The sequence below is a fragment of the Amaranthus tricolor genome, chromosome 9 (genome assembly GCF_026212465.1).
Source record: "Amaranthus tricolor cultivar Red isolate AtriRed21 chromosome 9, ASM2621246v1, whole genome shotgun sequence".
NCBI lineage: Eukaryota > Viridiplantae > Streptophyta > Magnoliopsida > Caryophyllales > Amaranthaceae > Amaranthus > Amaranthus tricolor.
In genome coordinates, this window is record NC_080055.1 from 660,862 (window position 1) to 681,912 (window position 21,051).

The window sequence follows — 21,051 nt, forward strand, 5'->3', positions numbered from 1 at the left end:
TAAGCTAAAAGTTTCTATTATAGGGCTATTTAACCCAAACATAAAGCATGTATTACGGTGAGACCATCTCATACAAGAATTTGCATATAATTATTAAATCAAAATCAAATACATAGCATATGCCTTATGGGCCCATGCAGTGATGTGGCCATGTGAGTATTCATTTCAGGAAAGATTGAAATAATTGAGATTATTTATCTACTTAATTCCAAATATAAGATTCGGAAAAACTTATGTCCCAAAATAAGCTTCCGTACGTCCAAGCCTAGCCTCGGGTAAGTCGCTGTTACTAACAGCGAATTAGGGGAAAAAAAAAATTAAAAAGTTGAAAGTCGCTGTTACTAACAGCGACTATCAGGTTTATAATTTTCCAGAGATCTTCTTCCTCAGTTCATTTCGCGATTTTGTTTTTCAGCTGCAATCTCTCTAATTTCTCCTTCTTCATTCCAACCTTGTAAGAAACTTCATTCCTTCAACTAAAGTGATCAAGTTTCAAGTTTGTACTAGTAATTAGTGTTGTAGTCTTCCTAGATCGACCTAAGGTAATTTTTTTTGTTTTTTTTTTCAATATTCGAAAAATTAGGGTTTGTTGTGTTTTAATCAATTTTCACATTAATGTAGGTTGACAAGCTTGCAATTACGTAATTCTTCTTGATCTACAGCTAATTGAGGTTCGTTTTTATTATAAATTTTTTCATTTGGTGGTGATTTTAAACTGTATGTCATGTGTAGTGGGCATTTACACTTGAGCTCTACGATTATGTCAAATGTAGTTGTTATTTACATTGATCCTCACTTTTAAAAGTTTGTTCCAGAATTTGTTGTTGAATGTAAAATGTATAGTGGTCATATATTTATGAACTTGATGATGATGTTGATTTTTTATGTGTTGTTGTAGAAATGGCTTCATTTCGTGTGACTGTTGTATGCTTTTGGAATGGTTCAATTCGATCAACTAGTAATAATGTTAAGTATGTTGGGGGAAAACGTAAACTGTTTGCATGCAACTCATACATGGATTTGAATGAATTTAAACATTTTATATGCTCTAGGATTGGCATTGACACTACAAGAAGTACTGTTAATTTAAGTTTTAAATACAATCTGAGTGGAGATTTGTTAGCTTTTCCGGTTGAGGATGAGGAGGCTATAGATGCAATGTGGGAGTATTCAAGGTCTACCCCTAGTCCTTCTTTAGAGTTATATGTAGAAGAGGTACCCCTAGGGATTGAAGATGTGAACGTTGTGGAAACAAATGCATTTATGAATATAACTTCTTCTGCCCCTTCTCATACGCCCTTCCCTACCCAAGAAACCGAAAATCCCTTTATTCCATCTTCCTCTTATCCTTGTAATGAACCTAATCAAGTTCAATTTCAAGTTTCAAATGATGTTACTTTTAACTTACAAGATACAAATGAGCCTTGGGATGATGTTAATAGTGAGAGTAATGAATTCGTTGAAGCTCCTTCTGAGGACGATGTGGGTGTTGACGAAGAGGCTCTAGCTAATGACATGACCTTAGGAAACATTCCAACAATCGTTGCTCCTACACCCTATGCACTGGTTCCCCCTCTAGATGAACACTTTGAGGACAACTCTTGGAGGTCTTGGGATTGTGATACAACCTACACCGACGAGGACAACTCCCTGATGGTGCTGATGACGCCACCGTTGAGAGATACACTAGGGCGTATCTCTTTTATCTGATTGGTGCTGTCTTGTTCTCCGACAAGACTGGCAATCGAGTACAACTATTGTACTTGACGTTGCTTGATGCGCCATGGGAGGTCATCTTTGGGTACAGCCGGGGTTCGGCAGCCCTAGCGTATCTGTACAGGAGACTTTGTGAAGCTTCACGGAAGAACGTGAAGGAGATCGTTGGGCCCCTGATTATTCTACAGGTAATAATAAGTTTACATGTTGTCGTTTTGTTTCATTTATTACATATTGTTGTACCTCTTTTACTTACTTATAATGGTAATTCTTAGCTTTGGGCATGGGAGCATGTTCTCATTGGTCAACCGATGAGGAGTGTGGGTCGTGGTGCATTTGCGCCACCACTGCTTCCTCCCCCGCATGTGCCATATGGATCGCGGTGGTCCTTTGAAAGACGAACAAGGACCCACACTAGATCGGGCGTGGGGTTCTACCGCGATCAACTCGATCTATTACGTGCTGACCAGGTAACAACTTCACCACAACTTGTTTTATAAGTATCAAATTGAGTAATTTATTAATCGAATTTTCACGTTTAGTTTCTATGGGACCCTTACCCCGCTGAGGCATACGCTGCATTGCCTCAGCACTCGGGCATAATGTCAGGGGCGTGGAGAGCATCTGTACCTCTGATCTGCTTCGACATAGTCGAAGTGCATCTCCCTGAGCGCGTACTGCGCCAATTTGGGATGGTACAGGGCATCCCGCCTCCATGTGACACAGAAGCGGAGCTCCACCACTCTCGCAAGGGTCGGGAACCCAAGAACTGGCTAGAGGTCAACTGACGCCATGTCGCTCGTTGGGAGCACAGGCTAGATCTGCTTGCCCAAGGTGCGCCGATCGACGCTGCAGGCGCACCTACTACGGCGGATTACATGCTGTGGTTCCTCTCCATTACTCGCCGATGGATGACACCACGAGGTATCTTGGCGGCATCCCAGTACAATCCCGCAGCACCGACGATGACACACTTTGTAAGTATTCTTCAACATTGATTATTATCCATACAACTTACACTTTAAACATTTCATTAATAATTAAGTCTTACTGCAGGCACAGCGCATTGCATCAGTCATCGGCTCCTCCCAAGAGGAGCCCGTACGGGAGATTGCCCAAGGCATACTCCTAGGCACGCAGTTTCAACACTTCATTCCGGAAGTAACTGCGCCCCACACCACTACGTACGAGTACGAGTCATCTCCTCATCACCCCGACGTTCATCTTGAGGAGGTTGACTTAACGTGCCTGGACTACGGTGTCGGGTCCTCACAGGGTGCCACATCATCACACTATCAATCCCCTCCCTTACCCGAGCGTCATGCGACTGCATCTTACTATCGTAGGAGGCGTCGTAAACCGTCACAATTAGACAGGGTACAGGAGGAGGATTAGCATTACAATAGTTTTGTAACTATTGAACATTTGTACATACTCATTTGTAACTGTTGGTCTTTTGTGTGTAAATTGTAACATATATGTACATGTATATATTTTTACCGTAGTATCACACGTTTATTATGAGTGAATTGATGTTAACTTCTTAGACTTTTGGGCGATGAATCATTCCGCGAACAATGCAGCATAAATTTAATTAAAAACAAACATACAATCATATCCAAATAAGGATGTTGCTATTCAACATTCAACACAATTTCAAGCAAGTTCAACAAATCCAAATCCAATTACATACTTCATGCATTAAGTTAAACTAGCGTCCGTAACTAAGAAGGCTTATTTAACTTTCTCATAATTCTTTCAGTCTCTTCTTTCCTATGTGCCATATCATTCATTTGTCTCTTTAGATTAAATACCTCATCTTTAAGCTCTTGTTTTTCCTTCTCAAGCCGTATTATTAAGTCTCTCTGCCATTTTGTACCCTCCGGAGCAATCCAACGAAAGTATGTGCATCCTAATCCGTCAGCCAAGTAGAAAGGGCAAGCAACAAATTCACGCCCTGGATCGAAGTTGCTCCAATCAGTATTAATCTCAACTTCATAACCACAATCACAAAGCTCTTCAATACAATGCGCCTTTGACATCTACATAATACATATAATATAGTAACGTTAGTGAATTTTCAAAAATAATATTTACATTTACAATAGTAAAACTAACAAAATACCTTATGTTAACTTTAACAATTGATTGAAAAGAAGAAGAATAATGTAGAATGAATAAAATGAAGTATGAGAAATGAAGGACCTATTTATACAACAACATTACAACGGCTATTTTCACATTCCTAACGGCTATTTTTCTAATTAACAACGGCTAGTTTAGTTTTTAAATTAAAAAAAAAAAAAAAACCTGATAGTCGCTGTTAGTAACAGCGACTTTCAACTTTTTAATTTTTTTTTCCCTTTATTCGCTGTTAGTAACAGCGACTTACCCGAGGCTAGGCTTGGACGTACGAAAGCTTATTTTGGGACATAAGTTTTTCCGAATCTTATATTTGGAATTAAGTAGATAAATAATCTCAATTATTTCAATCTTTCTCATTTTAGTGCAATAATGAACGGTCCAACAAAGTTAATGGTTTGCACTTGAAAGTCCAAAATCTGTTCCCTTTTAATTTTTTTTACATTGGGCTGAATTGATACGCAACATATGTATGATTGGGCTGAAATGGTCCGCAACGTATGTATGATTGGGTTGAATTGTATAATATAGCCTAATATTGTAGCACATTTGCAAATTGTATAAGGAATGAAAAATTGAAAAAATATTATAAAAAAAATTGTCAAAATAAGCACCGAAAAATTTTAATTCCCAAAATTTTAATTATTGTCCCACCAAACAAATTAACAAAGAAACCTCACGTACTGTGAGAACGTACCTTACAACAGTTAAAGTATCTCATGCACCTCGTGTAATAACACATTCAACAACTCATAGTCATAGGAAGGAACCATACAAAACAAACTCAAAGTAGTAATGCCACGCTCAATCTGGTAGATTTGAGACTCAATTTACACCAATGGACATTGCCATTGCAATTGAAAGGTATTTAAACCTTTTGGTACCAACCATCCTAATTTTTAAAAAAATTAAACAAAATAAGCTTATTTGGGAAAAATTCCCAAAATAAGCTTGGGAAAAACTTATTTCTCAAAATAAGCACTCTCATTCCAATGCTAAGATTTGATTGTGTTTGCTGTTAGTAACGACAGACTATTACTTAAGCTGAGTCAACAAAAGTCAGCCCATTAATCGCCTCTTGTAAGTCCACACAACCTATTTTCCAAAATTAGTTTGCTAACAGCTAATTAAGGGTAAAAGTTGATTTACTAAAAATAATCTAAAGTTAGGATTATTCACAATGGATGGGTGAAAGGTTAAATTATTTAATTTTTTCTTTATTTTTCTACTCCCTCCTATTTACTTTAAATGTTCCATTTGGTTTCAACATATTTGTCAATGTACGTTTTTAATCTTAAATATCTCTAATTGTGCTAAAGTGAAAATTATAAAAAGTTGATATTAATAAAATTTACAATAAGACGAATCAAACAAGATCCCACTTAACTATGTTTTAATTTATAGATTAATAATAAAACATATAATAAGAGTGATTGATGAATAGTGTTGAAAAGCCAAATAGGACATTAAAAATGAATAGGGGGGAGTATTATTTTTATGGAGAGTTTATAGTTCACTGAAAGTATATAAGGGTTTCAATGAACTCTTATCTTTGGGGTAAGATGAATTCTCTTATGCTATGTTTTGGAATGATGATTTCATTTGAAAATATAAATTTAATTCAAATGCAGTGTTTGGCAAATAAAGAAAAAATTCAAATTTGAATTTGATTGAAAAAATTCAAATTTGAATTTGAGTCAAATCTTCTATTGTTATAAAAGTGGTTACAAAAAGAATTTGAGGATAACTTCAAAAACTTTGTCATTCTCAAATTCTTCAATAATAAATTTAAAATAAAAATTTAAAATTTGAAATGAAATGCATATTCCCAAATGCAACCTTAAGAGAATTGTGTGGAAAAAGGAATATGAGTCTATCCATATGAAGACTTTTGAGTTACTTTAAGAGAAGAGTGAGTTATAGTTCGCTCTAATGAAGTGAGTACATAGAGTAGAGAGTGACAAAGGTAAAAGCTGTGAACACAAAAACTCGAGGGATCAATTGTCGGGAACTTGAGTATAGAGAGGAGCACAATTCTTATTTGTTACTATATGTTAGAGTATATAACATATCTTGGGGCCTCAACCATCAGCTTAAGCTTTTGGTTGAGTTGGTTCCTTGACATGGTATCAGAGCCAACGTGAAAGGTCATACCATGTCAAGGAACCAACTCAACCAAAAGTTTAAGCTGATGGTTGAGGCCCCAAGATATGTTATATACTCTAACACTATATTTTGCATCAAGTTGCCTCATTTTTTACCAAATTTTTACAAATGCTTAAAAGGACAAAAAAAAAAAAAAAAATTCTGAATAATACAATTAAAAAATGTAAATAACGCAAGTTGCCTCATTTTTCAGTTTCAATGCGGCGAGACTACAATCTTCTTACTAGTTAGTAAGTGAAATTACTTTAAAGTTTGCTAAAACTCAATTGAACCCCCATAATATGCATCTATCCTGATAGTGTGGATATCTTTGTGACACATAACTAGTGAGTTGACAATTATGTACATTTCTTACTACGATTTTCATAAGTGCTTAAGAAAAACATCTTATTTCTTTTATTATTATTATTATTATTATTATTATTATTATTTTTAGTAATGAATTACAAGATTTATATATTTAAGTTTTACCCATGTTTCGTTCATATTTTAATTTTTCTTTATATTTTATAAAAAGTTCAAAATAAGTCTAAATCTTTCATACTATAACGGTATAACCCGCATCTCCCTCTTTTGTAATATCCATCTTAAATACATATTTTATGAATAGGTAAAGAACACTCTCAGTATCCCGCACAAAGCAAGGTCTAGGTTGGGGTTTCTTTCTTCTCGAAAGAAGAGAGATTGCGCGCAACCAAGAAACCTCCAACTAATACTTGCGCCTAGTAGGGATCGAACTCCAAACCTTCTGTTCCACATGCAGATGCTCTATCCACTAAACCACAATTGCTTTTGGTGTATTTTTCATCAAGTTGCTTCATTTCACCTTAAATATTTGTTATTACTATTCTCTTCCTCTATTCTCTCTCTTTGCTATCTTGTTATTATGGTCTCTTTCTCACTACTACCATTACTCGTTCAAACAATATTATTACAAGTGCAACCAATACTAGAAACGCCGTATCTGGTAACACATTGGAGAAACCACCACCAATGATATTCCCTTTTGAAAATAACTATTATCAACATTGTTTTACTGCTCTTTTCTCCTCCATCCAAATTAAAGCCTTTTAATGCCAATAATCTCTCACAAATGTTTAGAACACCACAACAAATTTAACTTTTCGCGATATTGAATTTAGTGGCATTAAGAAAAATGCCACTGATTTATATTTTTAGTGTAGTAATTGTTGGTTTTTATTTATGTTATACTATAAAGTGATGTTAGTGACATTTTATTTGACTTTTAGAGGCATATGTAATTGATGCTATAATCTATAGTGACATTTATGAGAAATGACACTAGATCCTATGTCGCGAGAAACTTTAATATATTTTTTTATTATGCTGCTAAAGGGTCTAATAAATATCACTAAATTAACTATATTATACTATTAGAAATTTGAATTAGTAACATTTAAATTAAATGTTGCTAAATATATCCCACTAAAGCAAATAATGTTGTAATGGAAAGACAAAAAGGTATATAATTCTGGATAATGCAAGCAAAAAACGTAAATATTAACAATATTTTTTAATTTGAATTAAAACATAATGAGATAAGACAACAATTTAGTTACTAATTAGTGAGAAAAATTATTTTGAAATTCGCTAAAGTTCAGTTAAGACCCCATAATACATATGTGACCTAGTACAAACCTTAGCATAACTCTAGATAAATATCACTTAACGAATTAGTCAACTATTTCGATTATTGCCTTATCAAGTCGAGAACAAGGAACCTCAAACTCTATGACCATTCATGCAATACAAGTTGATTTTAGACTTCTCCAAAATAGCACCACCAACAAGAATAAACATGTATGTAGGTTCAACTAATTAATATCATCGTTAATTGAAAGTCAAATTTTCAAAATCCTTCGTATATAAAATTAGAACAATGCAAACGTATATCAATAATTTTTTTTTTTTTTTTTGATTATTTTAGAAAAAAATGAAAAGGTATTCTCCTGAAAATACTTTACATGTAAAAAAGATCTCAAATTATTAAAATAAAATACTAGATTGTAGATTTGCATATAATGCTTGGTGGTTAATCATCCTTATATATAGTATATGGTTTTAGAAAAGAGTACTGAACCTCGTCAAGTGTGTATTCAAATTAACGCTCATTACCAGTGGATTTGTGGGCCTGATCCCACGGGTGTCCTGTGGATATCTACACGAGTAGGTCGGCGAAATGATTACGTAACAAATTATCACACCTAACACATTGCAACATTCAAATTATTATATGTTTTACATCATCGTTTCAAGTTATAATAATATATACACGTCCTTAGAAGAATATTGTTTCTCTTCAAAAAATAAGTTCATTTAGCTCTAAAGGATATTAGTATATGTTTGATTAAGTATAATTACCGTATATAAATGGAATAAATTATAGAGATAAAATATATTCGATTAATTAAGATGGTTATAATATTTTGCTAAAAATCATCTATAATTTGTATCTAATATAATTAATTTACTTTTATTATAATTGAGTTCTACAAAATCACGTATAGTTAATTTATGACATTTAGCTCCTCATCAAAGAACCCTTTTCCATGTAATTAAATTTCTTTAAAAAGTTTAAGATATACCCATAAGAAAAGATTAATATAATTTTCTATTGTAATATCGATAAAAAAAAGGAAAATCCAATTAAAAAGGCACTTTGGCGGCTGTCTTTTTCATGAATTGATCAATAAATTAGTATGAAAAAAAGGAGATTTGTAAATATATTTTTGTCTTTCAAAAGTAGCTTTCAAGAACAAAGTGGGAATGTTCCTTTTGTGGCATCTCTTTTTTATTCAAGCCTTATCATCATACATTTATATGTACTAAGAAGATAAGATGCATTAGTTGAAGAAATAAAATGTGATCAAAATCAACTAACTAATCAAGAGATAAAGAATAATGCAAACATTGTCAAGTGCACTTTGTTTAGATAGTGCCTTAATTTTCATTTACGTTTTGAAACCACTAGTGCTACTTCTACGCTTAATTTTGTCTCTTATACTCTCTTGCATGAAATAATAATACTACCTTGTTATTCAGTCTCATTTGCTTTTGTCACATAGACTAAGATATTAAGTATAGTAAATAAAAGCGATAGAATATTTATAAATAAAAAAATATAAAAAATAAAAATAATGGGATCATATTCTAAAATCTCATATTAGTTTATAATTGTCATAGAATTTTATAAATAAAAAGGAAAATTAATAATAATAAAATGATATTACCGTAATGTACTACAATTCCATTTAAAAAAAAAAAATCTCATATTGGCTGTTTTACTGTTTCTATGAAATTTATCTTACTTTTCTTTTTAGTTCGTGCTATTAAATTTATCTCATTTTTATTTTAATATATGATCCACACTCTTTTATTAAATCACATCCACACATTTAACTTATATTTATTTCATTTAATATTTCTCTCACTTTTCCATAATATACAACTTTTTTCAATTTTTTTTATCATCAATTGTCATTGGGGATAAAGGGTCAAGGTACATTCTAAGAAATGGCGGCCCTCAAAGTCAACCTTTTGATCTTGCCTTGAGGCTAAGCACATGATATAGTGATTATAGGTCAATGCAAGTTGAAGAAACACAAAACACTACTAATAAATCAATTTGAACACCACCAAAATGTAAAGATGGAGATGCACACACAACATATTGTACATAAGTTTTTAAGTAATGTTCCTGTATCTTTTTAGAAAAAAATTAATCATAAATCTAATGTTCTGATTAAACTATATCAGATGATTATTACTAGTGTGAAGGTTTGTCTCTGCTAACTTGTCAAATTATGCAATAAGATCACTCCTGAAGATGCCTGTTCCTGCAAAAAATAACAAGGGGATTAGCAGAGCCCAAAATGATTTTCTGGAACCCACTTCGATGCCCAAATTAGTATTTGTATGAAATAGTTTGCCTAATAGGTCATTTCAGGTTCTCGGTGGCAACAAGGTGGATTACTACTTAGGACTTTATCTTGGCGTAAGGCCTTTGTGGAAAAAGGATTGTCCCTAAAATATTAATAGCTTAATTTTCTTTAAATGTTCTATTGAAAATCAATGTGAGTACTTGAAATTCATTTATAATGAATTCTCTTGAAATAAACTACCAAGAGTTATCTCTCAAGTATAATTTTTTATAGTGGAAATTAATTACCTTATTTATGGGTCCGTTTTGGAGTATTTATAGTTTATCATTGGATGCATAGAATGTTTTTTCCAATCTTTGTCAATCTCCAAAATTCTCGTGTATGTCCATGTAGTTGATGTGCCAATCTCTTCTCTCTCTTTTTAATAAATCTTTTTCTATTTAACGGTAATAAATCTTTTTCTATTTAACGGGCGTTTCTTCCTTTAACCTTCAACACGTGTCCCAATATCTCTGTATAAAACCCCAGTTGTCTACACCTGTATTAACGAATTCACATAGATATTTCGAAGGATTATTTCTTCTTCCACCCAAAATTCTTTTTTTTTATCTTCCTAGATGCTTTATTCAATCATCCTAGATATCCCAGAAATGTAATCATCTCTTTCCATATTATTTTAAATTTTCTCGTTCTAAATAGTTTTCTGCCATATTTACTCGAGATTAATATTTTACACATACAAGTACTATTTGGAAAATATTGCTTTAAATTCTAAAAGAAAAAAAAAATAATTTAACATTACACTTTAACATAGAAATCAAATCAATGTTGACCATGTTTAATGTTGGAAATTCTTTTGATCGAAAGCCTAAGTTAAGCCTCCCAAATAATATGTGTTATTGTTGGTGTTATTCCCCCATTACACTTCCAATGACTAGAAATGATTTTATAACTTTGTCCCATATTGATAAATGATGAGTGATAACCTCTTTCATAGAGTTATGAAAGCATACTCATATATTACATATATTCTCCATCATGTTTATAAGTCATCATTTATATTTAACTTAGACTATATTAATGTATAATTCATCATGTTTACAATTTTGGTTAAAAATCAGTTCAGGTTTATAAAAGTTTGACTAAAAATCGATTCAAGTTAAGTTGGTTTTAGCCGATTGAGTTCGATTTCATGCATAATTCGGGACGAAATGACTCGATCCAATCACAATTAGGTTTTATTAATCTCGCTAAATAGTTATTCATCGGTTATAAAATTTGGTCGCAGTTCAAATTTAGTTTTTTCGATTATCAAACAATTCAAGTGCAACTTTGACTCGAGTAATATTAATTCGTCAAACCTAAAAATATAACATATTTACGAATGGGATAACTTCAATTTCTGATCAAATTTTCAGGTCAAATCGTATTTGAACAAGCTATAGTATAATCTAATGATTTGGCTCGATAAACATCCGTTCTATGCTTAATAAGTGGGGCCCGAACACCATTTCAACGCATTACTTACAAAAGTTCAACTCAAGCTTAAAATCTTTGAAAGTTATTTGAGGTTATCCTTCAAATTCCATCTATAATAAGAAAACAACAAATGTTTTCATTATCACAAAATTACAATACAGTATAAACATAGTTTTAACAATAAAATAAACAAATTATTTTATTACAGTTATCACTTCAACTTCATATAAAATAAACACCATAATAATAATTATAACTAAAACTTGTCCTTTCTTATTCCTTTTTAATAACAAAATAAAAAAAAACAAAAAAAAATACTACTAGAAACAAATTATTCCTTTCCCCTTAAATTATCACCATAACTTCCTATTTCTAATGAGACAACATTATGAGTCATAGATATCTTTGAGATAAATGTTGAACATTAAATAATATGTGTACTTTTAAGTAAAAATAGCAACCACAACATATATTTTTAGATTCCTTAACACCTCATAGTTCATTTTAACATAAAAACAAGGGATATATATATATATATATATATATATATATATATATATATATATATATATATATATATATATATATATATATATATATATATATATATATATATATATATATATATATATATATATATATATATATATATATATATATATATATATATATATATATATATATATATATATATATATATATATATATATATATATATATATATATATATATATATATATATATATATATATATATATATATATATATATATATATATATATATATATATATATATAAAATTTTTTTTTTGTAACAAAGGGCTATATTTTTTGATGCACTAGTCTATGTCTTTTATATGGTTGAATATGTAGTGTGTGTAGATAATGAAGATTCATACACCAACAAACCACATCCACATGCCAATTATGCCCCAATAACAAAAAACATTCCATGAAAAACAATACATTCCATGATAAAGCTAGAATTAAAAAGCTAAAATATAGAATTAATATATATTCTACTTCATCTAGTTCCTTATATTCTCCTACCAACAACAAAACCACACCACCATTTTTGATTTCCTAAGCTAAATTTCCTAATTTTTCCCTCTAAAATACCCAAAAAAAAAAAAAAAAAATGGTGTCTTCAACTTATGTTTTCTCCAATAAATTCCCAAGAAGAATTTTGTCACAATATTCATCACCATTGTATCATCATCCAACACCATCACCACCACCATTAGACTACCAACTATACAGCGCAACGAAAAACGAAACAACCTTTGATTCTAATGTTGTAATGATCCTTTCAGTCTTACTATGCTTATTAGTTTTCTCCATATGTATTAATTGCTTAATTAGGTGTATGTTTAAGTGCTTAATTTGGATTACTACACAGCAAGAAGCTAATCATGTTCTTAATAACAATAATAACAAGGTTGTTATGAGTGGTGTTGATAAAAGGGCATTGAATACATTTCCTAAGGTGAAATACTCCAAGAAGGTGAAGATACAAGGGTTAAGTAATGAATGTGTTATTTGTTTATGTGAGTTTAAGGAAGGAGAAAGAGTAAGGATCCTACCAAAGTGTAACCATGGTTTTCATGTTAAGTGTATTGATGTGTGGCTTAGGTCTCATTCTTCATGCCCTACTTGTAGACACTCTTTGCTTGACACTTGTCAAAAAATCATTGGATTTAATGATGATCATGATCATCAAGCTTCACCATCATCATCATCATCATCGTCATCATCATCATCACCATCATCATCATCTTCAAGAGAGTTGATTGGTATTAGTATTGAGCCACTTGAAAGGGAAGATTTTGTTAGAAATTAGTGTATAATTTCACTTTTTTGGGGAATTTTAATAGCCAATCAACCATCCAAGAGTAGGAAGTAAGGATGATTTTTGTTTTCAATTTTCTAGCTTTAATGTACATAAAAATCTATACTATCTATGTGCTTCATGTTTATATGTTTCATGCAATTCTTATTCGTTAAAATAACATGTTATACATTAATGTGTTTTGTGTCTTAATTTTTTGGATTATAGAATATGTCGAGAAAAGTGAAAGGGCAGATGAAATTAATTGTCCGAAATATTAGAGATTCTCTTATATTTATATTTATCATTTAAGGTAGATATTATTGAAACAATAACAATAATTTACCATAATTGATATTATATTTATCTTTTAACTACTAAATTAAGTGTTTAACATTCATTTTAATGTTTTAGTGGTATTGTCTTATTTTTCAGTTCAAATTGCCTCTGTGAATGGGAAACAAATTATGATTCTATTTTTCATAATTGAAGTTATAATGAAAGCTGTGTTTACTTTATTCCCTTCCCACTTGATCCTCTATTCTAATGAATTTAGGCCGTTGACTTTTTAAAAGTCATATTTTTATTTGAGCTAACGAGACAAACATAAATAAAGGAGAAAATATCATAATTGTATAAATCTTAAGTCCAAGATTATGTTTTATAGCATACTATAAATTGAAATATAACCTACACTTGATCCCACATCGAGAAATTAAAAAGAGGTTCACTAATACTCCTTTCGTTTTCTAATATTCTTCCCATTTAGAATATTTTATTTTAGAGAGTGAAACTTGATTAAAATTTTTAAGATATATATAAATGGTAAAATATATTCATGTGGGATCTTGTTAGATTCGTCTTAAAATATACTTTTTTTATTATATATTTTTATAATTTTTTATGATGCGTATTTAGAGATATTAAGACTCAGAGTTTACTTTGAAAACTGTGCAAAAAGTAAATAGGAAGAACATTAGAAAACAGAGGTAGTATATATGTTCAATGAACTACTTTTCCTGTCATCATATGGTTTTAAAATATACGAACTTTATCAGATTTGTGTGCAGTCAATATTTTTTTTATGAGGGTTTTATTATGTTAAGCCCAATAACAAATTTATGATTATGTTTATCATTATATTCTCTTGATCTCATTAATTAGTAATTCCTTGTAATTATATATATCTTTAGAGTTTTGCTGTCATCTATATATAGCTTGCATTATTGCAAATTTATGTGGAGGGACGAATTAGAATATGGGGTGAGTACAACATTTATCTTTAGATGTATACTAAATCAACAAATTTGTCTTTTTAATTTTGTGTTACATTATTTTATATTAACTAGATGGATTTCTTATAAATACGGATGGTATAATTATTTATTGATATAAATAAATAAAATAATGATATTACTTTATAAAATTAATTCATATACAATGTAAACTTAATTATTAAATCTATATATTTGTTATGATATTATCATTATCAAAGTGAATAAATAATTTATTATACAATAATATTAAAACATATACTCATAGTAATTATTGATAATGGAGACAAATCGAATTTAAAAAGTCTTCAACTATGATAAATAGGAAGGAGGATTTAGATGAAAAAATAGGCAAATAAGTTAGCTTATTCATTATATGATGATGATTTATTATCTAAGTTAAAATAAAGATTTAAATGTATATTATCATTTTGGTTTATATAAGAAAATGTAGTATTTCAATAAATCATCACATATAGTTATTATTTATAGACAGATATTACATGTTTTAATGAGTTAATTGTTTCTCTAATTATCAAGTCAAATATCAAAAGTTTTCCTGTCAATAATAGAAAAAAGGCGAATTTTTTTTAATTACAATGTGACACGTGTCTCAAGTCGTTTCTTCATTAGTATATATTTTATTTTCAATCAAATGACTCGAATAATAACCTAGACAGGTTGAAGCCTAAATTTTCCATATATGTGTGAATAATTTACTTAAAGTTCTTCAAATCTTTACATGATAAGAATGATTACATGTATCTATTTGTTATTAAAGAAAATAATGTAAATAGCATGCACATTTTACCATCTAAATATGACGGGAAAAAATCTTTAACAATACCTTATATTTTTATACTTTTTCAAAAAAAAGCAAAAGCTAATGAACGCCCAGGGCGTTTGTTAATAAGAACAATAATAAATTTAAAAGAGTAAATTAGAAAATAAAATAAAAGATAGATATAGTATAATATATTTTAACGCGTGATTTGATGATAGATTCAAAAAAATTATACTATATTAGGTAATATAATTAATGTTTGTATAATTAAAAGTTTAAAATATATTCTAATTTTGTATATAAAATTAATTTTATCCTTACTAATAAACATCCTAGGGGCGTCCATTAGTAAGATCCTTTTTAAAATTACGAATGAAGATAGAGTTATTTGCCAGATTTACAAATAACAGTTAGAACATATGAGATAATTTTTCAACATAACACTATTTTCTTTTGTAATGAAACAATGGAGTACTATTTTTTGGTCGGGATCTATTGACTCAATTAGGAACAGGAACAGCAACAAGAGGAGGGGGTGAATTGTTGTTGTTGTTAGTTTAAGCGTTTATGCTTTGTTTTTGCGGAATTGAGTAAAATAAATAAAGCTTAAACTTAAAGCAAAATAATAAAAGAGAAACACACGATTTTTACGTGGAAACCTTCTGGGCCTAAACAGAAGGAAAAAACTACGACCCTTTGGGATTTCTAAAAACTCCACTATGTTTAAGGCAATTAGTTACAATTACAATAAACACCTTACTTCACTCGAAGCGAATCTACTAGGCCAACTCTTCTCTCTCAAATTGCTTTACTCAAAGCAACAAACTTAGCTTTACTAACAGCTAAACTCCTCAATAGCTTCACTCAAAGCTATATAATTCCCCCCTTAGACTCACCCGAGTCTAATTACAAGTTCTCTCAAAAACCCTTACAAAATGAATGAAATTCTCTAAAATAAATCAATGAGTTGCACAAGAAAATATTATGAATTAATTGGCAATTTTAAAAGCAAAATATTTCTTGTAGAATTTCCAAAAATAATCGCATGAAAAAAAAGGTTTATACGTTTTTTTCTCTCAATGCATGCTCTTAGGAACAACCGAGTTCATTAGCTATTTATAAAAAATAAAATCTCTGAAAATAGAAAAATATTCCAATCCATTATTCCCTGTCAAAAGATCATGGGAATGATGTGGAATAAACTACCAAACGGTTATTTCCACAAGCCTTGAATAAATCAAACATACGGTTAAAGCAATAGTAACCGCTGTTTCCTAATAATAACCGCTGTTTTCTAATAACAACCGCTGTTCCCTTAAGCAGCAGTTTCTTCAGCAGTTCCTGTTCCAGTACTAACTGCTGGAAAGTTTTTGCTATTTTTAGAAACAATTATACTTAATAAAACTAGACATGATAACCTATTATCGAAAGTAAAGACCGGTTAAAAATAATAGCTAAGACCCATTCAACAACCACTATTTTCATTTTTAGCAAATCCAATATTTACTAAAAATAGATCCTAAAATAAAGGATTATTTTTAGAAAACCACACGTAAATAATTTTTAGAAAAACTTTTTGCCAATTAACTATAATAACTAAATGCAACAAATTAATTTAAATACATTAACTAAAAATAAAAATCAGAATTTCTTAGTTATCCTAAGCTGACTTTGGTTTGGGAACAGTGCGCTGTTTCCAGAATCCAGTTTTACTAGAACATCCAACTTAGGAACAGTAGACCTGCTGTCTCCATTTTACATCCCAAGCGATATACTTCTTCTAACATCCCTTGAGTCCTTTTAACACGTGCATTCCCATGAACTAAGCCATAGGTACTATCAACGATCACAATTAATCGAATATCGACCTGCACACAATCTCTAAACACATATTTGCTTAAGTGTAGTCATCATCAAAACTCAAAAGGTCCAACAAATTCCCCCTTTTTGATGATGACAAACCTTTAAACAAACTTAAACGCAATAGAGTAAACCAATGTTGAAGAGCATGTTAGAGATCAAAACAACTCTTCTTAACTTAGTAAATATAATTCACCAAGCATATCTTGAATCAAATTACTCTAAAAATAAACATAACAAGAACTCATACAATTTCAGCATAAAACTTAAACAATGATGTAAAATGATCAGAGCTTAAAAAAAACTTAAAAACAGAACAGATACATCAAAAACAAGTTCAAAACAAGCATCATGTATAATCAAATCATAATCAGAGCTTCAATGTATAAACAAAAGATGTTAACTATATACTAAGCTATATTTTGACAATCAGAGCAAAATTAGCAAGCAAACAACAATCATCACCAGCATTCAGCCAAACAGCCTTAGTTCAGAGCATGAAGCATAACCTTAATCCTAAAGTCCAACATAATAGATTTAATCAGAGCTAAGCATACTCAAGCATTATTTAAGTTTGTGTCAAATATTCCCCCTTTTGACATCATTCAAAAAGAATTGGAGCAATCAAACCACAGCACTACGCATATAGACATAGTCAAAGATAGAATAAGTATGCACAAAGTAAAAAGCAGTAACAATGAATGCAAACAAGATCAGCTATGATTAATCGTCACAGATAGTTAGTAGCATAAAGGAAAATGTAGGTCATAGTATGAATTAATACAAACAGTACCCCAGCTGGTACAAATCAAAAGCAAGAAAAGATTGTTTGATAATAGTGATGGTTGCAACAAAAAAAAATATGATGATTATCAGGAGAAATTAAGATGCAGGAGCTTCTTCATCTATATATTCTGTTTCCACCTCCACAGTGTCAAGCTTGGCCCCCAAACGTGCTTCCATTTGGTCCATTTGAGCAGATAGTGAGGCTATGGAGACACGAATTTCATCCTTAAAAACAAGGAAGCTTGTCTGCAATTCTGTGAGTTTTAGGAGAATGGAGGATAGAGGGGCTGTAGGAACTGTAGTGTCACCTAAACCTTGATTTTGTGATGTGTGTACTGGTGGTGGTGATGATGGTATAGGTGACTTTGGTGGTGAAGATGGTTGTATTGGTGACTGTGGTGGTGAAGATGGTTGTATTGGTGACTGTGTGACAGGTTTAGGTGAGGAAGGATGGCTTGGTTCAGCTGTTGTGTATGAGGCTGAGTCATCATCAATAATAACAACAGGTTTCTTTCCTTTAGAAGCTAGCCTACGACTCTTCCTAAGGTTTGAACCAGGTAAGAAACTCTCCTCATCTTTTTCTTCTTCTTCCTCCACAACATCCTTCACAAGTTCCTTCTCAACTTCCCCCTTACAAGAATTTTCCTCCTGTTCCTCCTCAGAATGCTCCTCTGCCTTCTCAGTGGCAGAGGGAACAGGCTCCTGTTCCTCCTTATTTACTTCCTCCTCCTTAACATATTCTTCATTTTCTTCTTCATTTGTGCCCTCAGATTGTTCAGAGATATTCTCAAGGGTCCCTTTTGCATTTAATCTAAGATGCAAGTTGTTCAAACACTTAACACCTACTTTGTTATTTGGACCCATGGGATAATTTGGACCATCAAGAGGAACACCCAACTTCATAAATATCCATGTTAACAATCCACCATATCCTAACACATTACGCTTAAAAATACAATCATTCAAGTGACAAATCATCAAAGAGGGAAAATTAATCTTGATGTTATTAGCCATACAATATATTAACGTAGCATCCCTTAAACTAACCTCACTTCTTTTAGATGTGCGAGGCAGAATAAATCGTCTTGCTATATTGTATAACAGCTTGTGCATTGGTGACAGCACATTGTGACTAACCTTTCCTCTTTTCTCTTTTATCCCTAGAAACTTCCAAACTACCTTCTCATTTATCCCAGAAAAATTGATTTTTGATCCAACAACATATATATCAAATCCAGTGGAGGGAACACCTAACCACCCTCCTAAAATCAAACTATTAAATTCAATTTTAGTCCCCTTAACAACACTAGTACAAACGCCAAGGTCAAAAGAAAAATTTGAAATAAACTCGCGCATCAAGTTGGGATACATTGGATTACAGCAGTGTTCTGTCATTAAAGATTCCCAAAATTGATTTTGCAAAATGGCGTGAAATTGAGGAAAGAAATTGGATTCATACCATTGTTTATCAAGACCGAAACCAACAATCATCTCTTTAGATAGCTCTTCAGCACTTACTTGAACATCAACTTTTGCCCTTTTTGAAGATGATTTCTTTACTGTAGAGTCCCTCTCTCTCTTTTTGGTTTCATGCACTCTAGAGACAACCGGAGTTTCCTGTTGCTTTCTTGATGAGGACTCAGTTTCGGTAATGAGAGGTGTTGGATGGATGATTTGTAGAGGTTTGGGTTGCTTCATTTTTGGTGTTTGGTTCTTGGTTTTCATGGTGGTTTGAAGAATTAAGAAAAGGAAAAAGCAAGAATGAAGTAATGAAATGCAATTGAAGGCGATTTTGAAATGCAGTGAGTTGAAGACGGTTTTGAGAGTGAAATTGAAGATGAAATGATGGATTTGACGTGAGAGAGTGGCTTTAATAAGTATGAGGTGACGGTTACTTTAATGAATTTTGGTGCTTCAGTGTTCTTATTTAGATATATGGACACAGAAAGTGAAATGGAAACAGACGAGTTTAGTGAAGAACTATAATGATTTAACTCCCGCTATTTTAATGGAAATTGCTGGGTAAATATATATATATTAAGTATTATGAAATTTTTATGAAGATGAAAAATAAATGAAGGTTTTATGCTACTATAATCTTAACAAATCAAACAATCAATCATATGAGCATTCACAGTATATACTTTTAAATGGTGCGTACCTAATCCTTTCGATAATCGATTTTTCAATCAAGATTTTGTGGTTGATCGACCTTTTCAATTTTCATTTTGTCTTTAGGGATCACATATGTCACTCACTTCAATGCAACTTGATCATGCCAAGTTCCAATCTCATTTTCTCATGTTGTTCCCTTGGAAGCGGTTTAGTCATGATATCTGCTATTTGCTCGTTTGTGTTTACATGCTTTAAAATAATATTTTTATTTTCAACATTATCCTTAAGAAAGTGATGCCTAATGTGTATGTGTTTTACTCTTGAATGATGCACTGGATCTTTAGAAATGCATATGGCACTGGTATTATCACAATAAATAGGAACACATTCAACCTTAATACCAAAATCTCTTAGCTGCTGCTTTATCCATAGCATTTGGGAACAGCAAGCTGCTGCTGCTACGTATTCAGCTTCGGCAGTGGATAATGCAACAATGTTTTGTTTCGTGGAACTCCATGAAACTAAACATGAGCCAAGAAATTGTACCATACCTGATGTACTTTTTCTATTAACTAGATCACCTGCATAATCTGCATCACTAAAACCTTTCAAATCATAAACATCACTTTTAGGATAAAATAAGGATAAGTCGTCTGTTCCCTTCAAATATCTTAAAATACGTTTTACTGCTGTGAGATGTGATTCTTTGGGGTTGGACTGAAATCTAGCTTATAAACCAATACTAAATGAAATATCGGGTCTACTTGCAGTTAGATATAATAAGAAACCTATCATGCCTCGATACATTGTTTGATCTACGTTAGTTCCTTTTAGGTCTTCATCTAATCTAACATTTGTAGCCATGGGTGTATGGTTGGTTTTAGCGTTGTTTAACCCATACTTCTTAAGAAGTTCTTTAATATATTTTTGTTGATGAATAAAAATACCATTTTCAGTTTGTTTAATTTGCAAACCAAGAAAGAAATTTAATTCCCCCATC

General features: G+C 31.4%; 1 protein-coding gene across 1 annotated transcript; it reads left to right on the forward strand.

Moving 5' to 3' along the window:
- The first annotated feature begins 12,236 nt into the window (after window positions 1-12,236).
- Window positions 12,237-13,424, forward strand: LOC130823819 (RING-H2 finger protein ATL74-like). The gene has a single exon (XM_057688609.1). The coding sequence runs from the start codon at window positions 12,543-12,545 to the stop codon at window positions 13,242-13,244; it is 702 nt and encodes a 233-aa protein (XP_057544592.1). The 5' UTR covers window positions 12,237-12,542; the 3' UTR covers window positions 13,245-13,424.
- Window positions 13,425-21,051: the final 7,627 nt, after the last annotated feature.